The sequence below is a fragment of the Neovison vison genome, chromosome 7 (assembly GCF_020171115.1).
Source record: "Neovison vison isolate M4711 chromosome 7, ASM_NN_V1, whole genome shotgun sequence".
Lineage (NCBI taxonomy): Eukaryota > Metazoa > Chordata > Mammalia > Carnivora > Mustelidae > Neogale > Neogale vison.
Genome location: NC_058097.1, coordinates 16,031,036 through 16,058,952, shown reverse-complemented (window position 1 = coordinate 16,058,952; position 27,917 = coordinate 16,031,036). Strand labels below are relative to the sequence as shown.

Here is a 27,917-nt window from a genome sequence, read left to right as displayed (position 1 = left end):
GAGTTAGTTTGTTCCCCCTGAGCCTTGAGGACGAGGATGAGCTGGGGATGAGGAGTACACGTAGCTACCATCTCAGCGCACCTGGTGCTCCTATGCTGACTGCCATATTCACGTGCTGGGACATCCAGTCGTAGTGACCATGGGGGGCCCTGGCTTCTAGTCTGGGGGAAGGGGATGGTGAGGTGGCAGCTATGGAATGTGATATAGAAAACCATGAGCACCAATAAACGTGCTTCTCTTTGGAAAATAAGTCATGGGGTGCCTGGGTGGCTCAGTGGGTTAAACATTTGCCTTTGGCTCAGGTCATGATCCCACAGTCCTGGGATCAAGCCCCATGTCAGACTCCCTGATCAGCAGATGAGTGTGCTTTTCCCTCTCCCTGCCCATGTTCATGCTCTCTAGCTCACTTTTCTCAAGTAAATAAATAAAAATCTTTAGAAAAAAAAAAAAAGAAAAGAAAAAGGAAAGAAATGAGTCACTTGTAGAGAAGGGCCAGCATTTACAAATGGGGAGGGGAACTGGGTTTTTGGAACCACTTGTTTCTGGAGGCTGTGGCCAGGCTACCACGGGCCTTTGTTTTTTAGGGGCCTACATTACTTGAAACTGGTTTTCTTCAACCACCTCTGCTTTTCTTATAAAAACTATTGGTAAATTGACTTTATATGGCGATGGTCTTTGAGTCACTCCTATTGGGTACTGGAGCAGATCTGTGTTTCCCCTACGTTTATTTTTAGGTACCTTTGCGTATTGTCCTTATCTCCAGGAACGCTATGTTTCAGCAGACAAGGCAGGTGCCAGCCATGTCTTCAGAAAGCCAAATGTCTCTAACCCCAAACTGCACTGGGAATGTTTTATAGTGTTGTATCTGAGTGCCCAGACTGTTCCCAGAACCCATCTGTGAAGGACAGTCATTGCATTTTGGGGATTTCTGCCTGTTAAAATACTAAGGCTTTGGCCTCTATCTCGTCTCTCTGCTTTCTGCTGTGATGACGGTTCACCTTTGCTTCCAGCCAGCCTGGGTTTTGTAGGCTTTTTAATGTCTATCCAAGGGGTACGGAAAGATCTTACCTTTCCTTTGGGGAGCAGACAGAAACCCTCCTTTCCGGCAGCACGAGACAAGAAAGGAGTTTGAGGCTGTGAATGAGGACATCTTCATCTTTCAATATGTTGCTCTTAGAACTGTAAGGACCTGTTCCAAAATGGTGGTAGTAGCTGTGCCTCCAGGAACTATTTCCACAGACATACAAGATTTATTTAGCAAGCCTTCTTGGCTATGCTCTGCAGTTATGCATGAAAAAGACATTTAGGGCAAAAACAGAGCTGAGTTCCAGGTGGTTTTTTCATGTTGTCACAACTGTAAAGTATCCTTTTTTGTAAAATGAAAGTGAATGGCAGCCTGTCTGTATTAATGTAACATTACTAAGTTTTAGAAGTGGGGCAGCCGAGTAGATGAATAGTATAGCACTTCATTGAGACCTGTGTGCCATGATTTACTTTCTAACTTTTTATTGAAAACTTTATCCAAGAAAATTACATCTCTTATTCCTCTCTTAAATGTGATTTCCATGCACATAAAGCCTGGAGTCACACTGGTCGTGGTCAGATTCTGGAGGCGCCCCTCCCCCTGCACACACCATGTACAGTATGTGTGTAAGGCCCAGTTTCCTCATTGATAAAATGAGGACAAGAGTATATATCTCATAAAGTTGTTAGAAGGAATAAATTATATAAAACATGTAGAGTGCCCGAGACTGTCAAAGTTAGTTTTTCCTACAATTTTAATTATGTAGCATAGATATGAGGGTTTTTAAAATCCCATTTTTTTTTTAAGATTTTATTTATTTATTTGACAGAGATCACAAGTAGACAGAGAGGCAGGCAGAGAGAGAGAGAAGCAGGCTCCCTGCTGAGCAGAGAGCCTGATGCAGGGCTCGATCCCAGGGCTCTGGGATCATGACCTGAGCCGAAGGCAGAGGCTTTAACCCACTGAGCCACCCAGACACCCCCAGATCCCACTGTTTTTTTACACACAGTTCTACGTCTATGTTGTCTTGTTTGCTTTTTTAGTGACCTCCTACTGTTTCACAGTTAATATGTCAGAATTCATTTAACCATTGAATTCATACGCATTTCCCTATTATAAAACAAAATCCAATTGCAAATGTCTTTGCACACATCTTTGTTTCTTTTTGCGTAGTTGGAGTCAAAGGACATGAATTTTTAAAAATGAGATCAAATGATCAAATTAGCTTGCCTTCCAAAGGGATTGAAGCAATCACAGTAGTATAAAATTTGTTAGGTGGTATATGAAGTTTATTTTTTCCTGAAACTGTGTAAATACTGGCTTATCATTTTGCTAACAGCTGTTAAGTGCCACTTCATTGTTGAACCTAATTGCACGTTTCCAGTTACTAGTTGCTTGCTTGACTGTTTCTTTCCTCTTGTGTGATTTTTTTTCATAGCATTTGATTTTTGTTTGTTTGGAGATTGAGAGATTTATATATTTTGGTACAAGTTTTTTTTTTTTTTTTAAATTGTGGGAAAATATACATAGCCATTAAACCATTTGAAGTGTGTAATGTAGTAGCATTAAGTACATTGTCAGTGTTACTCAAGTGTCACCACCACTGTGCACATCCAGACCTTTCTCATCTTCTCAAACTGAAACTCTGTATCCCTTGAACAATAACTTTCTCCTCTCTATCTGCCCTCCAGCGCCCACCCTTGGTAACCTCTAGTCTCCTGTCTTATTTGTCTTGTTTGCTTATTCTTGGCTCCTGGCTGGCTTGGTCAGTAGGACAAGAGACTCTTGATCTTGGGGTCATGAGTTCGAGCTCCATGCTGTGCATAGAGATTACTGGGGGGGGGGGACTTAAAAGATAACCAGTGGCTAATAATTTAATCTATGATTTTGCTTATTCTGGTACCTCTTATAAGTGGAATAGTTTGTACTTTGTCTCTGGCCTATTTCACTTAGCATGTTTTCAAGATTTATCCACATTGTAGCATGTTTCATTCCTTTTTAAGGCTGAATAATGTTCCATTGCATGTGTATACCACATTTTATTAATCGCTTCATCTGTTGGTGGACCCAGTGGATGGTGCTTACCTTTTGGCTGTTTTGAGTAATATCAAATAATGCTGTTGTGAATATGGGTGTACATCTTTCAGTTCTTTTGGCTATAAACCTAGGAGTAGAATTAGTGGGGGTAAATGGTAATTTTGTGTAACTTTTTGAGGAACCCCCCAAACTATTTTCCATTGCAGCTGCACCATTTTACATTTCCTCTAGCAGTGAACGAGTGTTCCAGTATTTTCATATCCTTGCCAACACTTATTTTCTGTTTTTTTTTTTAAATGTAATAGCTATCTTAATATATACAAAGTACTTGGGTATAAGTTTTATCTGTTAAATTTGTGATTTTAAGTTTCCTTCCTATATTATTGTTTTACATTTTATCTCATTTTCTGTGGCTTTTGTAGTAAAGGGGAATGAAAATTTAAAAATAATTATGCCTGAGCATTTTTAAAAAAATGTTTATAGTTTTACTTTTTGCTTCAGTAGTAGAAAAAATTCTCTCTTGTCTGTGGTTAGGATAAATACTTTATCTGTTTGACTTTTTTTTTCATGGTTACAAAATAACTTATCCTAATGGAATGTTGTATACTGATATGTCTGAATACATATTAAATATAATGAAGTCTGGGTCTGAATTAATTTTTCTTTATATTGGGGTCCTATTATTCCAGAAACAATTTTTTTTCCTCACTGGTGGTTTTACTTAGTGTTTATCACTTATCATGTTCTTAATATGCAGTGAGAATTTATTTCTGAACTCATTTCATTTATTTCCAGTTTGGGGCTATTCCCATGTGATTTATTTATTTATTTATTTATTTATTTTAAAGATTTTGTTTATTTGACAGAGATCACAAGTAGACAGAGAGGCAGGCAGAGAGAGAGAGAGGGAAGCAGGGCCCCTGCTGAGCAGAGAGCCCCATGTGGGACTCGATCCCAGGACCCCGGGATCATGACCCGAGCCGAAGGCAGCGGCTTAACCCACTGAGCCACCCAGGCGCCCCTCCCATGTGATTTTGATTCTTGACGTGTGATAGTGTGTTTTCTAATATTTTGAAGGGCTATTTCTGATATTTTTTGGTATTACACATTTTCAAAACAAATTTCAGTCTTTGAGTTCTTAGAAGTGTGATGGGATATACTTGGAAGTTGGGCAAATCTGTATTTTGGTCAAGGAAGGACTGAACTTTCCCATGGTATGGCTTTGTAAGGTTTTCAAGTCTCTCTTCTTGCTTTCCAGCTAATTTTTCTTCTTTTTTCCCCCCATCTAATTTGGTTGCTTTTCTTTATATAAGCTCCTCACTGTATGTCATGCTAATAATGAAAGATTTTTCTGGTTTTGGTTGCTCTCATGAAGAACTGAGCAGCTAGTTGCCTTGGAATCCATTGCTTGTGTTTCATGGATGAGCGATAGTGACTGCTTTGCTGTGAATTATATGTTATGAGCTGATCTTCAGTTTAAAAAGTTTCCACTGTTGGCAATAACCTTTGCCATGCCTGAGTGTGGGGGCTAAAAAGGCCTGTGTATATACCAAGAGCCAGCACTATGCTACACACACCTGAAGGTCTTGGAACATACAGTGAGCTGGCAGCATGTCCAGGATTAAGAACAAGAATTTACAAATCCTGATCTTTTCTTGGCTAACTGCGACTAGGGTATGTCTCAGTCCTGACTGAATAACTGATTCATAAAGTTAGGGTGTTTAACCAGCCTCACAGAGGGAAGCTTGTGAAATATTCCTTGTTGCAGAAACCGGAGGCCATTCAACTACCATTTTACCTACTTAACCCCATTTACTGTGTCATCTTGGTACCCAACTTTTCTTCCCATAGGGGAAGGCCTTCAAAGCCATCTTCGTTTCTTCTCCCCTCCGTTCCTTCTCCCCTCCTCCTCCAAGTAAAACCATTGCTTTTATTTTGTGGTGTTCTGGATTTGAGTACTGGTTTTGCTGTTTGCCAACTGCATGGCTCCTGTCTGGGTGGAACCTCTGAGCTTCAGTTTTGTCTTAAATAGAATGAGAATAGTAGGGGCGCCTGGGTGGCTCAGTGGGTTAAAGCCTCTGCCTTCGGCTCAGGTCATAATCCCAGAGCCCTGGGATGGAGCCCCGCATCAGGCTCTCTGCTCAGCAGGGAGCCTGCTTCTCTCTCTCTCTCTGACTGCCTCTCTGCCTACTTGTGATCTCTGTCAAATAAATAAATAAAATCTTAAAAAAAAAAAAAAAGAACGGGAATAGTTATCTTCCTTGCAGAGCTATTAGGCAGGTAAATGAGTTGATGAAAATAAGTTTGCTAAAGGGATTGTAGGTTCCTGGATTGGCTCTTGGAACAGAAAAAGGGCATGAGTGGTACAGCTGGTGCATCCAAATCAAGTCTGAAGTTGGGTTGATAGTAATGTGCTGGTGTTCATATTTCAGCTTCAACATATGTGCTCACTTTCCCGTACTATTGCTCTTCGTGGTATCTTTTCAACTTTTCTGTAAGTCTATAAAGTTACTCCAAAATAAAAATGAAAAGAAACTGCTTTGTGATTGATAGTGTTACACAAATGTCAGATGGTTTTATTTCAGACTTCTTTCACTAGATTATTAGGTTTATTAAACAAGTATTTCTTTTTTTGGGGGAAGATTTTATTTATTTATTTGACAGACAGAGATCACAAGTAGGCAGAGAGGCAGGCAGAGAGAGAGGGGGAAGCAGACTCCCTGCTGAGCAGAGAGCCCGATGTGGGGCTCGATCCCAGGACCACGGGATCATGACCTGAGCTGACGGCAGAGGCTTTAGCTCACTGAGCCACCCAGGTGCCCCTAAACAAGTATTTCTTGAACAAATATCTGTCGAATGACATTTTGCTAAGGAGCATAGATGGTGTAAAGAGTTATAAAATAAGGGGGCATGTGGGTGGCTCGGCCAGTCGGGCATCTGCCTTTGGCTCAGATCCTGATCCCAGAGTCCTGGGATCGAGCCCTGCATTGGGCTCCCTGCTCGGTGGGCAGCCTGCCTCTCCTGCTCCCCCTGCTTGTGCTCTCTCTCTGTCAAATAAATGAATCTTTTTTTTTAAAGATTTTATTCATTTCTTTGACAGAGAAAGATCACAAGTAGGCAGAGAGGCAGTCAGAGAGAGAGAGAGAGAGAGAGACGCGGGCTTCCTGCTGAGCAAAGAGTGGGATCTTGACCCTGAGATCATGACCTGAGCCGAAGGCAGCGGCTTAACCTACTGAGCCATCCAGGTGCCTTAGTGAATAAAATCTTTAAAAAAATTATAAAATAAGTTTCTGCCCTCCAGTCTGTTTAGAAAAAGAAGCTCAAGACACTGTCAGCTAAGTATAAACACAGCAGATGTCACAGGGGCTGTGTGTTGAGTAGTCAAGAGCACAGGTATTGTGGGATCCACGGAGAGGATCAGTCTGGCTTATGTAGTGAAGAGGGCTCCAGGGAGTGGGGCTCAAGTGAGAAAGAGGTGTAGACAAGAACATAGGAGACAGAGAGTGGAAGTAGTGAAAAACAAAGGAAACAAATTTGCTCTTGTTTTCAAGAAGGGTACAGTCTTTGCAGAGAGCTACGTTGTCTATATCACACGATTAGGATTAATAGAAAACCTGTAAAATACAGCAGTTCTCTAAATCATGACTAAACTGTAACTCCTTGTCTTTGTCAGTCCAGTTTTTTTCTCTACTTGAAGCCCCATCATGGCCTGATTATGGTGCTCTGTCCTTGGCTTACTGGTGTAACCAGTAACTTAATCATCTGCAGAGTCAGAAGCCGTGATGGGCTGCATTTACCGCTGAGTTTCTTTCAAGCTCTCATGTTCTAAGACACACACATAAACTTTTTTTTTTCACACATAAACTTTTTGAGCATAGAAGAATACAAGCACAGACACAGAAAGTTGGTCAGTGCAAGGATATCCGGCTCTCACACTCTATTTCCAAATCAAAGTGTAGCACAGAGCTCCAAAACAGATGAGCGCCTGTGGTGAATCAAGGGCTCTGGGTTAGGTCTGTGAACGGATGCAGTCCTGGTGGGAATCCTTCGAACTAGATTTATATCTGCAAGTGTGACCTGATCCAAATAGCGTTGATTAGAGGGTCTTTACCTTGGCATGCCATGGAAAATGGGGCTCTGCTTTTGTTCTTTTCATGTCAATAATTTCGTTATAATTATTTTTAATAGGTAATGCATGTACATTATGAGAATTTTTTTTTATTTTTAAAAGATTTTATTTATTTATTTGACAGAGAGAGAATACAAGCAGGTAGAGCAGCAGGCAGAGGGAGAGGGAGAAGCAGGCTTCCCAAAGAGAGGGGAGCATGATGTGGGCCTTGACCCCAGAATCCTGGGATCGCAACCTGACACTTAATGGTCTAAGCCACCCAGGTGCCCCCATCTTGAGAATTTTAAAAGTATAAGAACTCAGTGTAAAGAAAGTCTCCTTCCCGTTCTGGTCCTCTCGCCCCCAGTTTCCTCCCCAGAGGCAGTCACTGTTGTGTTTCTTATGATTCTTTGAAAGATACTCTTTGACTATACAGGCGCATATGCACATCTGTTTGAAAGCACACATATACACACACGCTAGCAAAATATATATGCTGTTCTGCCCTTTCCCAATTAATAATTATCTTAGAAATTTTTGCATAGATTTTTGAAGCAAACTTGAAGAACTTTGCCACTTTACTCCCTTTGCCATTTTACTAACCCCAACCAGATATGTGGACAATTTTAGTATCAAAAATAATAATAATCGCTATGGATTGAAATATTTTAAATAAGTTTAAATCCAAGAGCTTATGATGATTTTTACACAAAACGAAATTTCATTTTTCATTTTTGGAGGATGGAAGGAAACCAATTAATTATTCTGAAAATTGGTAAATAAAAAGAAAGACCCAAGCATTTCTCTTGCCTTTTCTTTGCAAGCTGAACCTCAAGGTAGCCAAATAATTAACGAGGGAGTTTCTCCTATAGGCATGGTAGGATTAGAATATGGCTGTTTTGCAATCCCCAACCAACTTATGGATCTAGGCAATAATCATCAATGGGTGCTGACATTGCAGAAGGGTGACAGCCAGCTGTGATGTGCCTCCTAATGGAAGTATGCAACTCCCTGTGTGTCACCAACATTGAATATATAACAGCAAAAAGAAAATTACAATAAAGCCAGCTCTAAATATTACTGGTTCATGGCTATTTTAATTTCATCTCTAGGCCCACCACCTCTGTTTTACACCCCCACCCCACATCCCCCCCACCTCCCTCTTACTACATCTATTTTATTTTTTAAGTTTTATTATTATTATTATTATTATTTTAAATGGATGTCCTCTGTGGTGGGTGAGCTCAGGGTTGGTGAGATCATTCTTTCTTTCTTTCTTTTTTTAGGATTTTATTTATCTATTCGACAGACAGAGATCACATGTAGCTAGAGAGGCAGGCAGAGAGAGAGGAAGGGAAGCAGGCTTCCCTATGAGCAGAGAGCCCGACGCGGGGCTTCATCCCAGAACAGGACCTGAGCCAAAGGCAGAGGCTTAACCCACTGAGCCACCCAGGCGCCCCAAGTTTTATTATTTTTTTAAAGATTTTATTTATTTGTCAGAGAGAGAAGGAGAGCACAAGCAGGGGGAGCAGCAGACAAAGGGAAACAAGGCTCCCCGCTGAGCAGGGAGCCCCAAATGGGACTTGTTCCCAGCACCCTGGTATCATGACCTGAGCCAAAGGCAGACACTAAACCAACTGAGCTACCCAGGCACCCCCTCTTACTGCATTTAAGTTTTCCATATTGCCAGCTGTTCTCCACAGAGGTTCTAATAATTTCTACTCCTGCCAACAGTATGTGAGAATGCCAGTTTTTCTTATACTCTTACCAGTGTTTGTTTGTTTTTAATTTACCAGATTAATTTTGTTAAAGGGGGGGATGGGGCAGAGGGAGAGGGAGAGAATCTTAAGCAGCCTCCACACCCAGGCAGAGACTGATGCGGGGCTCCATCTCACAGCCCTGAGATTATGACCCAAGCTGAAATCAGGAGTTGGATATCCACTTAACTGCCTAAGTCATCCAGGTACCCCTTAGATTGCATCTCTCATAGTTGAGATTGAACATCTTTTAATATGTTTAGGGGTAATTTGTATTTCTTTTACTCTGAAGTGCCTGTGCATATTTTTGGTCTTTTTCTTACTGATTTGTAGAGATACTTTTCATATCAAAGGAATTAGCCATTAATCCATAGTATGAGTTGGCAATAATTTTTCCCAACTTGTTGTTTTTCTTTGATTTTTGTTTGTGATTTTTTTTTTTTTGCCATTAAAAAAAACCCCACCCTTTAATATAGTTGAATTCATTCATTTTTATGTCTTCTAGATTTTGGGTGATACTTCAAAAAGTTTTTTCCACTTTGAGATAAAAATATTCTCCTGTGTTTTCTTTAGTCTCTTTTTAGCTTCATTTCTTATGTCAGAATTTTTGATTCATCTGGAATTTATTTTCATGTCCTGGATAAGGGAGGACTATAACTCATCTTTTCCTCAGTGTACTACCCAGTTGTCACAGTGCTGTCCACTGAATGATCTCTTTGCTACGGTCATTTAAAATGCTGCCTTTGTCATATACTGAATTCCTGTGTGTGTTTCTGTTTCTGAACTTCCTGTTTATTTCATCAACATCTGCTTATTCTTCTGTTAACACCACATTCTTTTAATTGTTACAGCTTTATGATGAGTTACTACTTTAGAGAACTCTTCTCCCTCCCACACACATTCACACAGCACTCTTCAGATTTTCATGGCTGTTCTTCTGTATTTAGTTTTTTTTTAAATTATTTTTTCCCAAACATTTTACGTATTTTAAGGAGAGAGAGCAAGAACGAGTATGAGCAGGGAGAGGGGCAGAAGGGGAGGGAGAAGGACAAGCAGATTCTTCGCTTAGCACACACCCCACCACCCGGAGATCATGACCTGAGCTGAAGTTACTAGTCAGAGGCTTAACATCTTGAGCCATCCAGGCACCCCTAGTTTTTCTTATAACTTTTAGAATGAACTTATTGGTTCTCAAAAATGTCATGATGATTTTTATATTGGAATCGAGTAAAATTTATAGATTTGCCTGAAGAGAGTTGCCATCTGTTATGTCTCGCCAACTCAGCTGAGCTAGAATAGGAATAGAAGTACGAAGTCTCACATCTGTGTGGGGGAAACACCAGTTGCATAAGATGGCATCATTTATTAAACAACTCATTTAGTTGATGTGCCAGACCGTGTTTCATACACTGGTGAGAAAGCAAATGAATGGATTACAGGTAGTCCTTAGGCTCTTTTTCATTTCTGAAGAGCGGGTGGCATCACATCGTGTGAAGAAATTTTGGTTCCAGCTGGCCCCCAGCCTCAGGTAAGCCAGTAGGATCCTGTCTTGGCTTCAGTTGTTACCGTCTTGGGTTGCTTTAAAGGATATTCACAGAGGGAGAAGGAGAGCATCGTTAGTGAGGAGTTCGGGCTCTGGAGGCAGGCAGTAGGGGTAAGAATTAGGTGCCTCTCGACCTCAGCAGTTTATTTGACCTCTTTGAGCCTTAGTTTCCACAGCTGTAAAATGGGATATTCATTGTACCTAATGTGTGGGGTTGTGTGTGAGGCTTACATGAGGTAATGCAAAATGCTTTGCACTTTGCCTGGCGTACACTGGTGTTGTGTACATGTTAACTACTACCACTTAGATTGGAAATCTGACTCTGCTGGTCTGGTGGTGTCTGTTATATTATGTTCAGTTCCTGCTGTGTTATTGAGGAGAGGCAGTAGGAGAAGATACCAAAAGAGAGCAGCCTGGTGATAAGAAGGGAAGGGCCTAGTAACATTAAAGAAAGAGCAGGCCTTCTTACCAGAAAGGGAGAAGGTAAATGAGAAACAGGGTGGCCACGTACTTACACTGTATTGGGTGGGGGGTGAGGGGTTGGGGCCCCACTCTAAGCCCCACCCCACTAGGACCAGCCAGTAAAATTCTGCTTCACGTAAGAAAAAACTTGCTGTCAGGACATCTGCTCAGTGATGGGATGGTAGCGAATTCCTTGTCAGAAGCGTTTAAGAAGAGTCTAGATAGTGCATTTGTTACATTTGAATCTGCAAAAAGAATTTCTGAATTAGGAAGATGAGGCTAAATCATATCCAAGGGTTTTTCCTACAGAATTCTAGTATAAATGTGCACATATGCAATCACATATGTAGACATTCTCTGCATATGGCTTAGCCATTTTCAAAGAATTCTTCGAAAACCTCGTTGGATCCCTTTCTGAATAAGAAGCTATTGCATTGTTTTGGGGTCCTTGTGAACATGAATGATGATAAAAGAGATAAAGAAGTGGAGAAATAAGGAGACTCAGAAAAGGCTTATTTGACTTCTTCCTCTTTGTCTATCATTATTGGGCAGACAAGTCCCTCAGCTTTGGTGCTCATCTTTTTCATCTATAGTATCAATCTTTGTTCCATGCTTTGAGCATGAGACTTTAAAAGAACAAGCACGTGGTTGGAAGTTCTTTGCTTCTTAGAGTATAGAGAGCTTTTTGAAGGAAGGTGCTATTTGTGCCTGGCAGACAAATGGCAAGGTCAAAGAAATGTGACCCTGCAGATGTGGCCTTGGCCTTGCTTCATTTAGCACCAACACACCTCCCTATTACCCTCCTTCTTGCTCCTCTTTTATTGTAATATGTGTAATCAGAATACTTTAGAAAAATGTAATACAGGTATACAAAAGAGGTAACATTATATATATTTATTTCAGATTCATCTCCCACTTGTTGGGGGTGGGGTATGGGATTGGAGAACAGGGGCAGGCCATTACTGACTTGCTGTCATTTCCAAAGTTATATTTTATAAAACTTTTTGCTGTTGCCAGATACATGCGTGGTAACATCGTAGGTGCTGTGTTACCACTTTAAGGGAAAAATCTAGTTATTGTGAACACGAGTCTGAGTTGATCTCTCCAGTATGATTTCTCTGTTTTCAGTGAACGACGAACCCACTGCAGCCACTGATCCTGAAGAACCCTCTGTTGTTGGGGTGACATCGTCGCCTGCTGCGGTGTCGAGTGTGACCCCGAACCCCACCTCAGTGTCTCTCCCTGCTTCGGCCACCCCAGCAGAAGGAGAGGAGCCCAGCACCTCAGGCACCCAGCAGCTCCCAGCAGCTGCCCAGGCCCTTGATGCTCTGCCCGCCGGGTGAGTAGCCTTTTGGCCCACAGCAGCGCTTCCCCCTCTCAAAACTCAGGCTCCTTTGCCAGGACAGAAACAACATGGTTATTTATTACCTAGTGGCTTGTAGTCTCTGGGGAGGCTGCCATGCACAGGAGTGAGGGAGGTGTGGAAGAACTGCTTATTCTAAAGAAATCCTGAAAAGAATCTAAATCATCTGGGGCAGAATCAATGCTACCTTATACCATGACTTGAAATGAATGGCTTGACTTAAAGAGTCAAGGAACAAGGAGCTCATTTTGCCTTCCTTCGTCTTTGGAGGGTGTTCATTGAGATCCTGCTGAGAAAGCTGCTTTTCTCTCCTGAATTTTATCTTAACAATCTCTGGAGGACATCAGGCTCTGAATATTATTGTATAAACGTCCTGTAATACACTGGGGCTGATACTAACAACACGGACTACTCGTTTTCTGGCCATCCTTTAGTTCAGAGTTAAATCTGATGGTAAAGACCTTGGATGATAAGAAGGTGACCCCATTAAGCCAAAAGGAAGTTCAAATTTGACTATATAGTCGAGAGGGATTAAAAACGTGGACCCTGGAATCAAACAGATCTGGCTTCCGGTCTCCACTGGATCCGATGTGTCCTTGCTCAAATGCTTCACCATCTCTGCAAGGGGGAGTTCATAACCTTACGTGTCTGTCTAGGAAGTGGAAGGTGGAACATGGTGGATGTTCCACCTGGTGAGTGATATTTTTGAATCGACTGTGAGGGAATGGTGAAGAAAGGGAATGGTTCTGAACCGGGGAATGAAGTCTTATCTCAGCAACTGCCAGTCATTGTCAGAGCCATTGTTGTGGTCCTCAAATCCATCCTGCTTATCAGTTTGGTACCAAGGAAACCAGTGTCTTTATCACCCGAGTCCCTGGTCTGGCTGATGGCGGTGGTGGTGACGGTGGGTGGCTCCCCTGAACCCTGGTAGTTCATAAAGGACAAGGGAAGGATGCACAGTCTCTTGCTTGATGTATAATATGCTCCATCTTCTTAAGCCTCTTTAGAAAGCTAGCTTGTTAGAAACAAAAATCGTAAATCTGAAGGCAAATGTGATTTTTACCACGTACATATCACATCCTTAGCATTTGGCCCACTAGCTAACATGTATCTTACTAAAGTATGATGAATAAACAACAGGTATTGCAAGCAGTTCCTAATAACTCAGACCTGGAGAGATGGGACAAAAACTGAAAAGTTTTTGTGAAGTTCCTGATTTTGCGAAAACATTAATAACCAATTGCTGGTGTCCAGCCCTTTCCTGCAGAGATTTATGTTTTCTCTCGTATGTGGTGAAGAATACTAGAAAGACCTTTGTTTGGTTTATAATTTTAGATCTGTATGCTGTAATTTGGGGGGAACAGAGCAAAATCATTTTGGCAGAAAGGAGAGAAAATGGCTGCCTGTGTCCCCTGTGAGCTGTTTGTTTTCTTTCCGCTGAGCAAATGCCTGGAAGGCCGGCTTCGCTCCTGTGTCAGTCACAGGCAATTAGGGCTAATGGCTCAACATGTCTTTATGTAGGGTGTGTGTGAGGGTTACTGTTCTCTGGGATTGGGCTCTTCCTGTTTCCAGGCAGCTGGAAAACTCCAGGCCCTGAAAACACTCTTTATTCTAAGTTTGGCAGATGGAGCAGCCCAGGGAAGCCGATTCCCCACCCCCATCCTTGCCAGAGGCTGAAACACTTTGCCGAGGTAGAGTTTGAACTGTATCTTTTCCTTAGAGCATTTAGAATGTGGCGAGATCCGTGTGCGGGTCTGGGGAGGCCACTGCCCGCTCTAACATGGGTACGATGGTATTGAGACCCAGTTTTCCATCTTAAGGTGCCCATCCCTAAGACAGTGGGAGCTTAGTACTCTGCAGGCTGGTTCTGGGCGTAGAGATTGGAAATCACCACCAGAACTACTGAGTGCCAGGCATGAGGATGACGCGCTTTTGATGCTGCTCTGTGGCTCTGTGATAGCACGTTGGAGAAGACATGGTTCCCGCAGTGACCTCTGCAATTCAAAGACCTACCGTCACCACACCAGCTTATTTACAAGTTCAGGAGATCTGATCAGGATGGGTTATTCTTTTATTCCTGGCACTTTGGCTTTATGCGTAAGGAGACCAATCTTCATCTTTTAAAAAAAAAAACTCTGAGCATGACATTTGACACTTAGAATGTTGTCCTGGCTGCCCATTGTCCTTAGGCGTAAATTCCCAAATCCTTCATAAGGCCTAAGAAGCCCTACATGGTATGACCCCATCTACCCCCTCAGGCCTTCCATGGAAGGCTCTGCTCGGCTCTCTGAGCTCTAGCCTTACGGCTTAGGCTAGTTGGACAGATGGAGCACCCTTTCCCTGGACTTCGGACGCTCCACCACGCAGGTCACTCTTTCCAAAACCTTCCTTACCATTTTTTCCATCAATCAACCAGCACTTCCCCTGGGCCTCTTTCCTTGATCCATGGTAGACAAGGTCAAGCTGCTCTGTCTACTGTAACTCTTCTCACATGTGTATCTGCTTGTTTCACATCTCTCTGCCTCACTGGGCTGTAAATGGCAGGGTGACAGGGAGCCTGACACAAAGTAGGCCCCCCCAGACACATTTGTCATGAGTAAATTTAAATGCCATCTTTTTTTTTTTTTCTTCTTTTTTTCCCTCCTCCTGGATGAATGTGTTCTGCTTCTTTGGTACCACAACCATGACAGGAATATTGCATTTTCCTTCCCAGAGGCCAGAGTGGAGGGCTGTCATCCACTGGGTTGCCCGGCTCTGGGTTCAGATATACCGCTCTCACAGGCTGGGGGACACTCTTCGCCACTCATGAGGAGTCCTTGTGCACTGGGAGATCCCAGGACCATGTCTCCTCTTGGCCAAGTCATTTCTGAGCCACAAGACATTGCTTTATTGAGGCATCTGGCCAGCTGTCTCTTCCCAACTTGATCTTCTTGACCCCTCAGTCTCCTGTACTGAGCCATTGCCCAAGGTCCACTTGGGAATCCTGAGGGCCTGTCTCCCTGGTGGCTACGTGGCCTTTCTGAAATTCGCAGCATTTGCAGCTCTGATCTTGAAGAGTTTACACACGCCCGTCTGTATGTTTTAAGGACCGAAGGTACGGAAGGCTGGGCTGTGTGAGTCCACAGAGCACCCCTCAGCCCCTTTCTCTCTCCCTGTCTCCAAACCGTCCGGCTTTCTGTACTTTTAAATTTAATTAGGCTGAAGGAAGCCAAGTGGAAGGGTGAGGCATTTTCAGGTTGCAAACGTTCATTAAAGAAGGGGGTGCCCGGAAGGCCCAGGAGACGTGAGATAGTGGTCGCAGGCAGCGGGGAGCGAGGCCACTTGGCTCGGCTGGCCCTGCATCTGTTTTTTATCAGCGGCGAGCCCACTTTGGGAACCAAGTGCTCATTAACAGACCGTGTGTACATGGCTTAGATAAACTCCAAGTGCGTCCTGGGCTCTGCAGCTCCCTCCGTCCCTCGCACACAGAGGCACATTATTTGACTCTGGCAGCCTGCGCTCTGCTGTGGTTTCTTACATAAGGGAGGCCGTTGTGTTTGGACTGCTGACTTACCTCAGCACTGCCATTTCACACCATCCTTTTTCTCCCGCAGTCATTGGCTGGCCTGTCTGTTTCCTGCCTCAAAGTAGAATTAATTGAGGAGGGGTGTTTTCTAGATCTTTCGGCTCTGCCATCTCCGCTACCCCACACCCATTCATGGATGTCCAGAGGCCCTTTTCCCCAGGTGCTCCTTGAAATGCTATCAAGGATGACAGTCTTGTACGAACTCTTGGATGTTTTGTTTGTGGAGAGCTTTCAGAGACGTTGGAATTTGGAGCTTCTCCGCTAAGTTATAAACCAGCCGCTGCCATTGCATTTCATTCCAAACTCATTTTTGGCACTAGCCAAAGCTCCTTACCCAGGGAGTTAGAAAACGGTCCTTCTTACACTGTCTGTGAAGAACCAATCCTTTTTTTTTTCCCCTTTCTTTTCTGTTTTTATTTTCTTATTTTCAGTCTGTTAGGAATCCCTACTTTTGTTCTCTGCTTCTCCACTGATCACATTACTTAGATGTGGCGATGCCAAATTGGTACAAAAGTTTCTAAATGCTTAAAAACTTCTGTACTTTTCTGGTCGCTAAAGAGTAACTGTTTGGGCCGGGGACCATGCTTTGAGTGCCGCCAGATTAAAGGATTATACTGGGAGACTCTGTGCCTTCTTGTTGAATATGATTTAGTTCTTGGCCGTGCAAGGACTCTTACACACTTAGGTAACGCTGAATGTCGGCACATACTTCTGGCTTCCTCCTCCTCGTCTCAGAATGAAACCTTATTTCCAAAGAGTCTTGTGTTGTCCGAGGCTGGTCCATGAGACATTCTCCCACTACTATATGTGTGTGTAATTATGTGTAATTACAAATGTCCATTCTCACTACACTTTCTTGAGAGCTCCTCAAGAGCAGAGATGATTTTGTCCATTTTCCTATCCACCAGCACCTAGCATAGTACCCGGCTTAGAGGGAGATGGGGTGAGAAGTATTTGATAGTGACTAGATAAATGATTTCACATTCTCAGTAGCATTTAAAATTTAAAAAAGATTCTTTTTAAGTAGAAAAAGAAAATGGAGAAGGACAGCAGTAACAAGCCAATGCCCAGATTTAACCATTGGTGCTTTCCAGATTGTAGATATTTTTTCCTGACCATTAGTGACCGCTAGCATGTGTTCAGTGTTTACATTGTGTAGGGGAATGCTAAGTTTTGCCCATGGATTATTTGGTGCAGTCTTGACAACACTGTGTGGGGTAGCTGCTTTTATCCTCATTTTACAAATGAGGAAACCTTAAGCAATTTGCCCAGGACCACACATATACAGACACATACATGTAAACATACATCTACTAAAATTTAATCATCTTATAGCATGCGCTTTTAAAATTTGTATTTTTATTGTAACATATTGTAAGCATGCAGTTAAGCATGGAGAGTAATATGAAACATACCTGTGAGCTCACCACCAAGCTATATCAGACTTTAGAGTTATGCTGTGTTTGCTGCAGGCTTCCCCTTTCTTTAACCTCTTGACAAAGACATTACAAATCCAGTAGAAAGTTCTGTGAACCTCTTCCCATTTCCATTCTCTATATACAGAGCTACATGGAATTGGCATATTCATTTAAACTGCTATAAGATATTCTATTGTATGAATAGGTAAATTTTATTTTTAAATCAAATTTCCTTATATTTACTATATTTATATGTCATGTAAATATAAAATATAAAAACATATAAATGTATATTTAAACACATATATTAATTTAATAAACATTTATATTTGATAATTTATTTTTATATATAATTTATACCTTCCATTTGTATACTTAATAATATAAAAGCTAAGTAAATGTTTATATATTTTATATTTATACTGTTATTATCTCCTCACAATTATAAACATGCTACAGTGAAATTTTTCTGTGCATATCTTGTCTGTATTGTCTATTTTTTTTTTTAAGATTTTATTTATAAGGGAGCGAGTGCACAGGGCTTTGGGGGGAAAGGGGCAAGGGAGAGGGAGAGAGAATCCTCAGGTAGATTCCCCACTGGATGTGGACTGTGAGATGCAGGTCTGGATCCCACGACTTTTGAGATTGTGATGTGAGATGAAACCAAGAGTCAGATGCCTAACTGACTGAGCCACCCAGGTGTTCCTGCATGTCTGTTTCTTTAAGGCATGTGCTGGAGCTGGAATGTTATTGTAAGGGTTTAAGATCTTCAGTTTTCATAGATAGGATCAAATTGCTCACCAGTACTCACACTCCCACGAGCATGCATAAGCATTCCTGCTAAAACTTAATATTGTGGGGCACCGGGGTTGCTCAGTCAGTTAAGTGTCTGCCTTTGGCTCAGGTCATGGTCCTATCTCCCCAACCCTGCATCGGGCTCCCTGCTCACGAAGAGTCTCCTTCTCCCTCTGCTGCTGCTCTCCCTGCTTGTGCCCTCTCTGTCTCTATCAAATAAATACATAAATAATCTTAAAAACAACAGCAACAACAACAACAACAAAATATTGTGAGGTTTTTTTTTCTTTTTGGCTAGTTTGATTGGTGGACGCTTTGTGGTTTTAATTAGAATTTCCTTTATTACCACTGAGATTGAACCTCTTTCACATGTTTTTATTTGGTTCTTTGATTTCCTATTTTGTGAGTTGCCTCTTCGTATCTTTTTGTCCATTTTTCTATTTGGCTGTTTGTCTTTTTCTCTCTAACCTGTAGTGTTTCTTTATATATGCTGGATACTAATTGCTTTTTAATTCTGTGCATTGCAGACATTTTCTTCCAGCATGTGGTTCATCTTTTCACTTTTTAATGTTGCCTTTCATTGTACAGGAGTTCAAAATTTGAAGCAGCCTTGTTTGTTAAGCTTCGTGTGCTGTTTGTGTCTTGTCTAAAATTCCTCCTTACACTGATGTAAAAATTTTACTCACGTACACTCTCCACATTTTGTTGATTCTGATACACTTGTTATTTCACATTTAAACTTGAAAATCAATATGTAATTTATAAGCTTAATTGGCAGCATTTTTTTCTTTCTTAGTAATATGTTAAATCATATAATTGATGTCATTTTAGATTTAATGAAAAATAGTATATTAACATTATTTTTAAACAAAATCTTGACTAAATTATATGTGTTATTTGTTAACTTGCTTTTTCCACCCAATATATGGTAACTAGCTGGACAAGTCTATATTATCTATCATGTTATTTTCAATGAGTGTTATACCCATTAGAGAAATGACTTAATTTATTGTACTAATCCTCCATTTGGGGAGCATTTAGGTTGTGTTCAGGTTTTGTGTAACATGCTGTAACCTACTGTGACAGATATACTTACAGCTAAATCGTTGACATGTAATTATTTCCACAGTATACATCCTAGAAGAAGAGCTGCTGAATTATGAGATATTCATATAGGAAAGGTTTTTGACCAAGCTGCCAAATTGCCCTTTTCAAAGAGTATACTTCAAAGAGTATACCCATATTTGCTCCCACCAACTCTTTTTTTTTTTCAGTGACTATTCCTCTTCATTGCCAAATTTATCTGCAAAATCTGTTATCAGCAAAAATGTCCCCCCCCCTTTTTAAATTTTTAATGTACACCATCTTCAGGAATTGTCTTGCCTCTGCGTGAGAGCATACATTTTAATATTGTCATCCTTCCCGGAGGAGCTTTGGAGACTTTTCCAGTGCAAAGAAATTGGATGGTTGAAGGGGAAGAAAAACAGACTTAATTCAGAAGCCTTGATTGCTACTAAACATTGCCATTCTCTGCTTAAAGGGCATAAAGTGCTGGTTGCTGATGGTTTTTTAAGAAGGGGTTAGTGTGCTTAGATTGAAAGGGAAGCTCAGTATCCCAAGAGAGTTGGCTGAGGGAAGACCGAGTTTAACACGTTTCCTACCCAGTTTACAAAGGATCTACTGAAGCCATGAAAACGGTGAGCAGATTTGTTCCCTTGCACCTAGATTTCTGGTTCATAAAAGTCTAAAAACGTCCCTAACAGAAGAAATAAATCTCATGGTTCACCCAGGAAGTGGCCGAAGCTTGGGGATTAGGAGTTGGTTCAGAGTAATTTATTAGATGAGCATAAAATAGGAAACTGTGAGTTCAATGGGGTTTGGGCCTCTGCAGAGCTGAACTTCCACACTGGCAGCTTTAAGAGTACTTGAATACTTTGTGTCTTTTTCTGAAGTTGAATTTTTTTTTCTATGTAGCCAGCGAGACATCTTTTCTTTGGGGGCATGTAAGGGTTTGGGCCTGACTTTGTTTTGTAACAGAGTGTATTTTGAATGAGAGTCAACTTGACTAATGCCCAGTGCCTGTATTAGTCATAATGTATAAATCAGTAAATAATAAAAGGTAATTAAGATTGAATTTTTTGAGCATGTTGATAGGTAAATCTGTGAGGGCCTTTTATTTTTTTAATTTATTTTCAGAAAGATTTTATTTATTTATATCTCAGAGAAAAGCACAAATATGGGGAGCGGCAGGTAGAGGGAGAGGGGAGAAGCAGGTTCCCCGCTGAGCAGGGCCTTGGGATCATGACCCGAGCCCAAGGCAGAGGCTTAACCAGCTGAGCCCCCTAGGCATCCCTATGTGAGATGAAACCAAGAGAACATCTCCGATACTAACCTGAACTCCTTGCCTTGCTTTCAGCCCTTCTCAACTTAATCCGACTCTTGGTGAAAATGTGATTCTGCCCAAACATAAGGAAATCTGACTAGGTGGCATGTTGATCAGGGTTGGTTGAATGGCAGAATAATCGAGAATTCCCTGAAGACCTTTCAGGAAACCTTCCACAAGAAATGTAGTTTGGGGGACCAGACAATTTCCTTTCAGTTTGTACAGGAGAGAAATGATTGGGTGTCATCCTGACAATGGGATTTTTTTACCCTTTTAAGATGGTGATGCTGGAATGTGGGATGGGGGGTGGCACGCGTGTTAGGGCATGGGCACGGAAGACACAGAACTGAATAAAAGGCATAGGGACAAAGGTAATTTAAGTTAAAAAAAAATTACCTACGATTAATTGAAATTGGAGACTACTTTTTAAGTGCCTTGGAATACAAAGACCCTGTGTAGTTCGTGGTCGAACTGAATGTTACTCGTTGAAGGCCAAGGAGCAATGTGTTGGGAAGGCACCTGAATCAAGCTTGATGCTTTGAACACTGTTTCTGAGAACATCAAAGAAAGCTATTCAGTGGGAGAGGATATGACCATGTGACCAGGATGCAGTATTGAGACCCTTGGGTAGTGTGATTGAAAAGCCTTTTTATCTCAGTGTGAAGAAGATGCTTATAAGGGACAGAAACCTAACCCCTGACAGGGATGTGCTGATGAAAGGTCGCTGCCAGTATCACTTTCTTGGCATGGGGAGACCAAACCAAGACAGTCGGAAGGCTTAATCTATGTGGGTCAGCAGCTACTGAGGAGACAGGAGAATCGGGAGGCTCTTTTGATTGTCGCTAGAATTGACCGACTGTGCTGCAGTGAATGAAGGGAAGAGGTTTGTATGAATTCTGAGGAGCCGTGCAGGTAAGGGAGGAGTCGAGAGTTCTCTAAGAAAAGCAGTTAGGCCAGGTCATGGATCAGGGAGGACCCACACGGACATTTAATCTGAGCAGGAGTCCAATTTTAAAAAGAAAAAAATGTAGATATCAAAAAAGGTAATGCAAGAAAGGTCTTGTTCCTCTCGTAACTATTCTTCCAGTTAGGCCAATTGAGAGGGTTCACAGAAGGACATGGAGATTTGCTGGACAATAACAGCCCATGAAAGAGAGACTTTCATTTCCAGGATCAGCTGGGATCAAAGATGGGATGGACGGATCTTATCCGCGCTTGGAAAGAGCTGCGGTAACTCTTGAATATAAGCGAAGAGGACTTCACACCGATTTTCTTTCTGCCAGCGTGTGGGAAGACCACGGTGTCAATTAAATGCATCGACTTCATGGAATTTTAAGTATTATCCCATCTTCGAATTAAAATAAGAGCCAAAGTATAACAAAACCAAGTTTTCTCTTCGCCTGAAATGAATTGTAAAAGTAGAGACTATTTATAAGATGAAAGTTGTAACAAAAGAATTTTTGGAATAAAGAAAAATGTGTGTTTGGCACCTTTTATCTGCAATTGCTACAACAAATATCTTGTCTTCTTCAAAAGGTGCAGCTTTACCCACATATTATGGATGGGTTTCCAGACAGTGACTACAAAACGAGCAGACTCGTTTTGTTGGTGGTTTTGTGCCAGAAATTGCGAAGGAAGGGAAGGAGCTGGCTAACTTCTCGGGGAACACTGAGGGGTTCTCAGCCACTTAAGCCTTCCTGGGAGCGAATGTTACGAAAGAGTGGTTTGTTGCCATTTCCTTGAGCAGCTTCCATATTTCAGTACTTAACCCATAAGGCAAGCATCTTTCTCAAGACTGTCTCATTTCCGAATTCAGATGACTAAAGAGGGTATCAGATTTGCTGCTCTGTTACCGGGCAGACAGGAGGACTTTGAGGGTCTGGTGTGAAGCCACAGTACGTTAGCCTGGCTTTTTGACTGAGAGGTCCTCACAAGAAAGATTCTTCATAGACGGAACACCAGCCTCTCCAGCTGGAGTTATTTGTTCCTCTTTTGTCTTTGATTCAGAAGGGCATCTAGAGGGAGAAGATCTTTAACTTTTTACCCAGTGTGCACTTTTTTAAAAGATTTTATTTATTTATTTGCCAGACAGAGATCACAAGTAGGCAGAGAGGCAGGCAGAGAGAGAGAGAGAGAGAGGAGGAAGTAGGCTCTCTGCCAAGCAGAGAGCCCGATGTGGGACTCGATCCCAGGACCCTGAGATCATGACCTGAGCCGAAGGCAGCGGCTTAACCCACTGAGCCACCCAGGCGCCCCTACCCAGTGTGCATTTTCATCTGGTCACTTTTGGCAGAATATTCTGACCCTTTAATAAAATAGTGAAGTGTAAGGATCTTTCTGCAGTGGGAGGAGTTAGGGATCAAGTCACCCATATCTGCTCTAACCAGTACCTCAAGCAAGAATACCCAGGAGAGAAGATGTTCTCAAGCAGCGTTAACAGTGTGGGTAGCACTCGGGTACTCCGGCCAGGAGTTGATCTCTTTTGAGAGGTGGGATTGTGGAACCAGTGGACTTCACTGTTCCCAGGGCTGACCCTCTCAGTGGTGTGGAATGTGCAGCCTCCTCCCGCAGATCATTTTGGAGCAGAGGGTTGTAATTCAGATGGAGCCTAGAGATGAACGTGGTGCAGCCGCTGCAATCACTCCACAGCCGTCTTGATTCTGCAGGGCCCCCCTACCTGGACTCCGGTGCTGTTCACTTTGAGATGGGGTTTGGGAAGGCATCTGTTTGTTTTCTGGGTAGTAGGTTCCCTATAAATTGCAGTCAACCTTCCTTTTCCTCATTTCTTCCTTTGAGCATGTTGTGGTGAAACTCACTGGCTGGGGAGTCAGCTGAGTTGCAAGGACACATGAGAGTCACCCGGCTTTTCTGATGCTCAGTTTCGCCCATGGTGGTGGCATTTCTCACCTTAAAGTGTGGAGGCAAGGACTGCTTGGGTAGAGCTTGAGCCCACTGTAGCTCATTATAGATGCTCGGAGGGTGATGGTGCCCCCCCCTTCTTTTCCTTTTTTTCAAAGCCTCTTGTGTATCTGTATCTGAACCAGCCTCTGAGGTGTCGATCAGTGCAGGCTGCTGATCAGACATTTTGGTATAAATGAGAAACAGTATCGGATAAAGCTAATGTCCATTAGAATAGCCACACCAGGCTTAGTCATAGAAGTTAGGACATGTATTTCGGTATGCGGTCTGCACTGCTATCATGTACCTGTTCCTAAAAATCACCATGAAGTGCAAAAAAAAAAAAGGCAATAAAAACTATAGGGCTTACAGGAAAAGAATGAGTTAGGGGTATAACCCTCAAAAAGGTATCAGTGACAGGGGCATCTGGGTGGCTCAGTTGGTTAAGCATCTGCCTTCAGCTCATGATCTCAGGGTCCTGGGATCCAGCCCCGCATCAGCAGTGAGTCTGCTTCTCTCTCTCCCTCTGTGATCTCTCTCACTCTTTCATAAAATAAATAAAATATTTTTAAAAATGTGTCATTGACACACATGAAAAACAGGAACGTAATAATGGTGGTAGCAGAGTTTTACACATGTTAAATGGTTGAGGTACATAGCACTATAATAAGTGTGTGTTTCCATGAAAAGACCTGAAGTGTGCTTGTGGAAGCGGGTGTCTGAAGAGTGTGAGCTTGTGAGTGTTGTTGCAAAGTGGTACAAAAAAGGGCTGTCTGAAATCAGACGGGAGTTGTGACGCCAGATGTGGGTGAGTATGGCGTATGGCATGTAGTAAACCAAGGCAGCTGGTAGATGCATATGGGCTCTGTGTATTCCTACGTGACTGGGTTCAGCTGGGGGAAGTCATCTGAGTGCATTTCGCGTTTCGAAAAGGAAAAGTCATTCATAAGCAAACACAAAATTCACATTCTGCTCACATTGTTCCCTCATGTATCAATCATGCCGGGATAGATTTATGTTTTCAAAACAAGCGTTTCAGCAGAACTGACTGTACTAATAACTTCCTGGAAAAGGTCACCTTCTAGGCAGTACCTACAAGTAGAACTGAATGAAATCAATGTAAAACATAAAGGCTAAGGGGACCATTAACATCCTTTATAAAGCAGTGATCATTTTATAAATATAAAAATTTGCATCCCTTATTTATTATTACTGTGTTCTGAGTGAGTGGAATTATTGTCAGACTGCGTTGAGTGTGAGAATAATAGGAGTGTAGGGGTGGATACTAGTTGGCTGTATTTTGTAGTGGTTTTGCTTGTAGATTATTTCTTTGGATCATCTGCTACCTTGTTCTTCCATTAGCACAGAATGGCCACTGTCGGCACGCCTACCTCACCATTACACATAGGCACATGAGAAGAGAAGTCAATAAATAACATGAGGAGAGCAGTCAGTAAGTGATAGTATATGGTGTGTCTTGATTCACCCTGATCTCTTTTAAAGATCCTCTGTAAATGAAGCTTATATTTTAAAAAGAAATGTGATCATAAATATATTTTCATGCTAGGAGAATAGGGATAGTCCTATAATTTGTGACTTTAAAAGGTAGTTTTGGCTACAAAGATTGAGGGTCCCTAGATAAACTTTAGGCGAGGTCTGTGAAGCCCAGACATGGCATACAAATTTTTGTTGGTAAGTGCACTTTGGAAGGAAAGTGTCCTTGGCTTTCATCCCATTCCTACAGGGATCTGTGATCCTGAAATGGCCATGAAACACTGATTTAGAAAAGTTCATACAATGTAGATTTTTATAGGTCATTTAGGAGAAGCTAAAGTGACCCATGGCATATGCTAGTACACTGACTTCATTAAAGGAAGGTTTTGTTCTCAAGAAGTACTCCTGGGTGCCACCATCAGTGACAGAATGGACCGGGTTTGACCACTGGGCTGATATCATATGTCGTCTTTATCCTCTTAAAGTTGCCACACCAGTAGCATCAGTAGTGAAGGACTCCTTCTCAAACAAGTGCTTATGCTTTTCAACTGTGTATCTCATGCTTCCTTTCACTTTATTTTTCAGATGGGAACAGCGAGAACTGCCTAATGGGCGCGTCTATTATGTTGACCATAATACCAAAACCACCACCTGGGAGCGGCCTCTTCCTCCAGGGTAAGGCTTGGGCTGGCAAGCCCTGAGACTTTAGAACTGGCACCAAGAATCACCCGCTGGCTTCTCTACCAGCACTGCCATAGCCATCTCTTTAGTTCCCACTATTCTCTGCTCCTTTCCCTCTCTTTTCCCCCCTTCCGTTGTCATCTTCTACATTCTTTCCTCTCTTTATTTTCCTTTTCCCCCACATTCATTGTGTAGGCCATGACTGATGGCCATGAGCTTTAGTAAATGATACTCAGAACTACTGTGGCTCTTTGGTCCCGGAGGTAGGAGGGCTAGGAATCCTGCCTCTTGGACCATTGGTATCCTGATGCCCTCAGTTATTTCACCTACAGAGGTACCCTATCAGGGCCAGGTTCTCAGTCTCTTTCTGCAGAGATAGCAAAGAACAGGGACCTTTTCCCCTGGACACTTAATTGCTTTTCTATTCACTTAATTCTCTCATTTCTTAGGACATCCCAGGATTTATAGAGCATCTCCAGGGAAAAGGGGGCATGAGGAAGCCAAGATAGAGAGGGTGTTGGTGCATTTCATAGCATCCTGTCCCCATTCGGCCCCTGAAGGGTGCTTCTCATTCAGCTGGGCTTTGTGAGAATGCAGCTAAGTTCTCTAAAACCAGAGGATGAGTGAGGCTTCCAAGTGAGGGAAGATGGTCCAAGTTCAAGGAGAAGGAGTTTGGTTCCCAGTTTGCCAGGGACAGAAAGTTCTTTCCACATGTGCCTTTTGGTGCTGAGAGCATTCAAAAGAGAACGTATTCTGCTCTCAGGAGAGAATTCCCTCCCAGTAAAGCAGTCACGAAGGGCTCCTGCAGAACATCTGAACACCTCCCCACCAACCTTGTAGAGGGAGAGGATGTCAGAGGTGGGGAATATTTGGAAAACCCTTAGTCTTTGGTTCAGCCATCAGGTATGTGCCAGGCAAATACCGCCTCACCTTCTGGTCCTACTGATTTCCGTGGATGGGCTGTTTCTGGTTTCAGTTTTCCAGTAGAATACTGTGTTTTCCTTTTTTTCCCTTAACTTTCTGGAAATGAAACTATAATCTGTCATCATTGGTCCTCATTCTGTTTTCTACTTTAAGTCCAGAATATTTATTTATATATTTTTTAAATTTACATATTTAACCAAAGGAAAATATTGACTTCTTAGAAAAAGGTCAAACTTATTACTTTGGAAATTTTCATATTATGATGGATAGTTTCATATACACACTAAATAGAGAGAATCCCTACATACTTACCACTTGGCTTCAATAATTATTCAAATCATGGCCAGTCTCGTTTCATCTGTACTAGAGGTTGACAAGCTATGAACCTGTGGACCTCTACCTGTCTTTGTAAATAAAGTTTTATTGGACAGACACACTCATTTGTCTATACGTATAATCTGTGGTTGTTTTCATGCTCAATGGCAGAGTTGAGTAATTGCGACCTAGACTGTATAGCCTGCCAAGCCTAAAATATTCACGTTGCAGCCCTTTATAGAAAAAAATTTGCCAACTCCTGATCTGTAATCCTCACCCGGCCCTATCCCCCTTTCTTAGATCATTTTGAGGCAAACCCCAGGCATCATATAATTTTAACCATATTTTGGTATGTATTTCTAAAAAATGTTCTCTTATTAAAAACAAAACCACTGTATTGTTAACAGTATTCCTTTGCTCTCATCGAATACCCAGTCAGTAGTCAAATTTCTCCAGGGTCTTGCAAATTAATTGTTGATTTTTAACAGGATACATTTCATACTTTTACTTTTTGTGTTAACAGCCCATATATTTAAAAGCAGCATTTTTTCTGAAACCAATAATACATTATATGTTGATTAATTGAGTTAAAATAATTAACAAATATAAAAGCAGTCTTAACTCTAGAAGTGTTCTGGTTGTTTCCTCTTACCCCCTCTGGTCTATAAGTTATGTAGGCCTTAATCTCATGAACATTTGGATGAATCTAAATAAAGTATTTAATGGTGTTTTCTAAGAATGGCTGAGGTGGGACACTAGAGCCAGTTTTCCTTCTTTCTTTTTTTTTTTTTTTTTTTAATTTTTAAAAAGATTTTATTTATGTGACATAGAGAGCCACACACTGAGAGAGGGAACACAAGCAGGGGGAGCGAGAGAGGGAGAAGCAGGCTTCCCACTGAGCAGGGAGCCCGATGTGGGGCTCATTCTCAGGACCCTACGATCAAGGCCTGAGCCGAAGGCAGATGCTTAAGGACTGAGCAACCGAGGCACCCCTAGCCCGTTAGTTCTTACTGAGTTTTAGTCGCATACCTCTGATCCCCTGGCAGGTGCTTCTGCACTGTAACAGGGAGCCCAGAGAGAACAGAGTGCTAAAGCTCTCATTGCTCACTAATGGAAGAAGTTCCACCCCAGGGGAGTATTACCATGCACA

The 27,917-nt window shown here is 42.0% G+C and overlaps 1 protein-coding gene across 1 annotated transcript in view; it reads left to right on the top strand.

The window, feature by feature from the left end:
• The window catches only part of WWP2 (WW domain containing E3 ubiquitin protein ligase 2), a 149,389-nt gene that overhangs the window by 93,860 nt on the left and 27,612 nt on the right, over positions 1-27,917 (top strand). The window contains exons 8-9 of the mRNA XM_044255819.1: positions 12,060-12,270; positions 25,433-25,522. Coding sequence (XP_044111754.1) covers positions 12,060-12,270; positions 25,433-25,522 — 301 coding nt within the window. The remainder of the gene's footprint in view (positions 1-12,059; positions 12,271-25,432; positions 25,523-27,917) is intronic.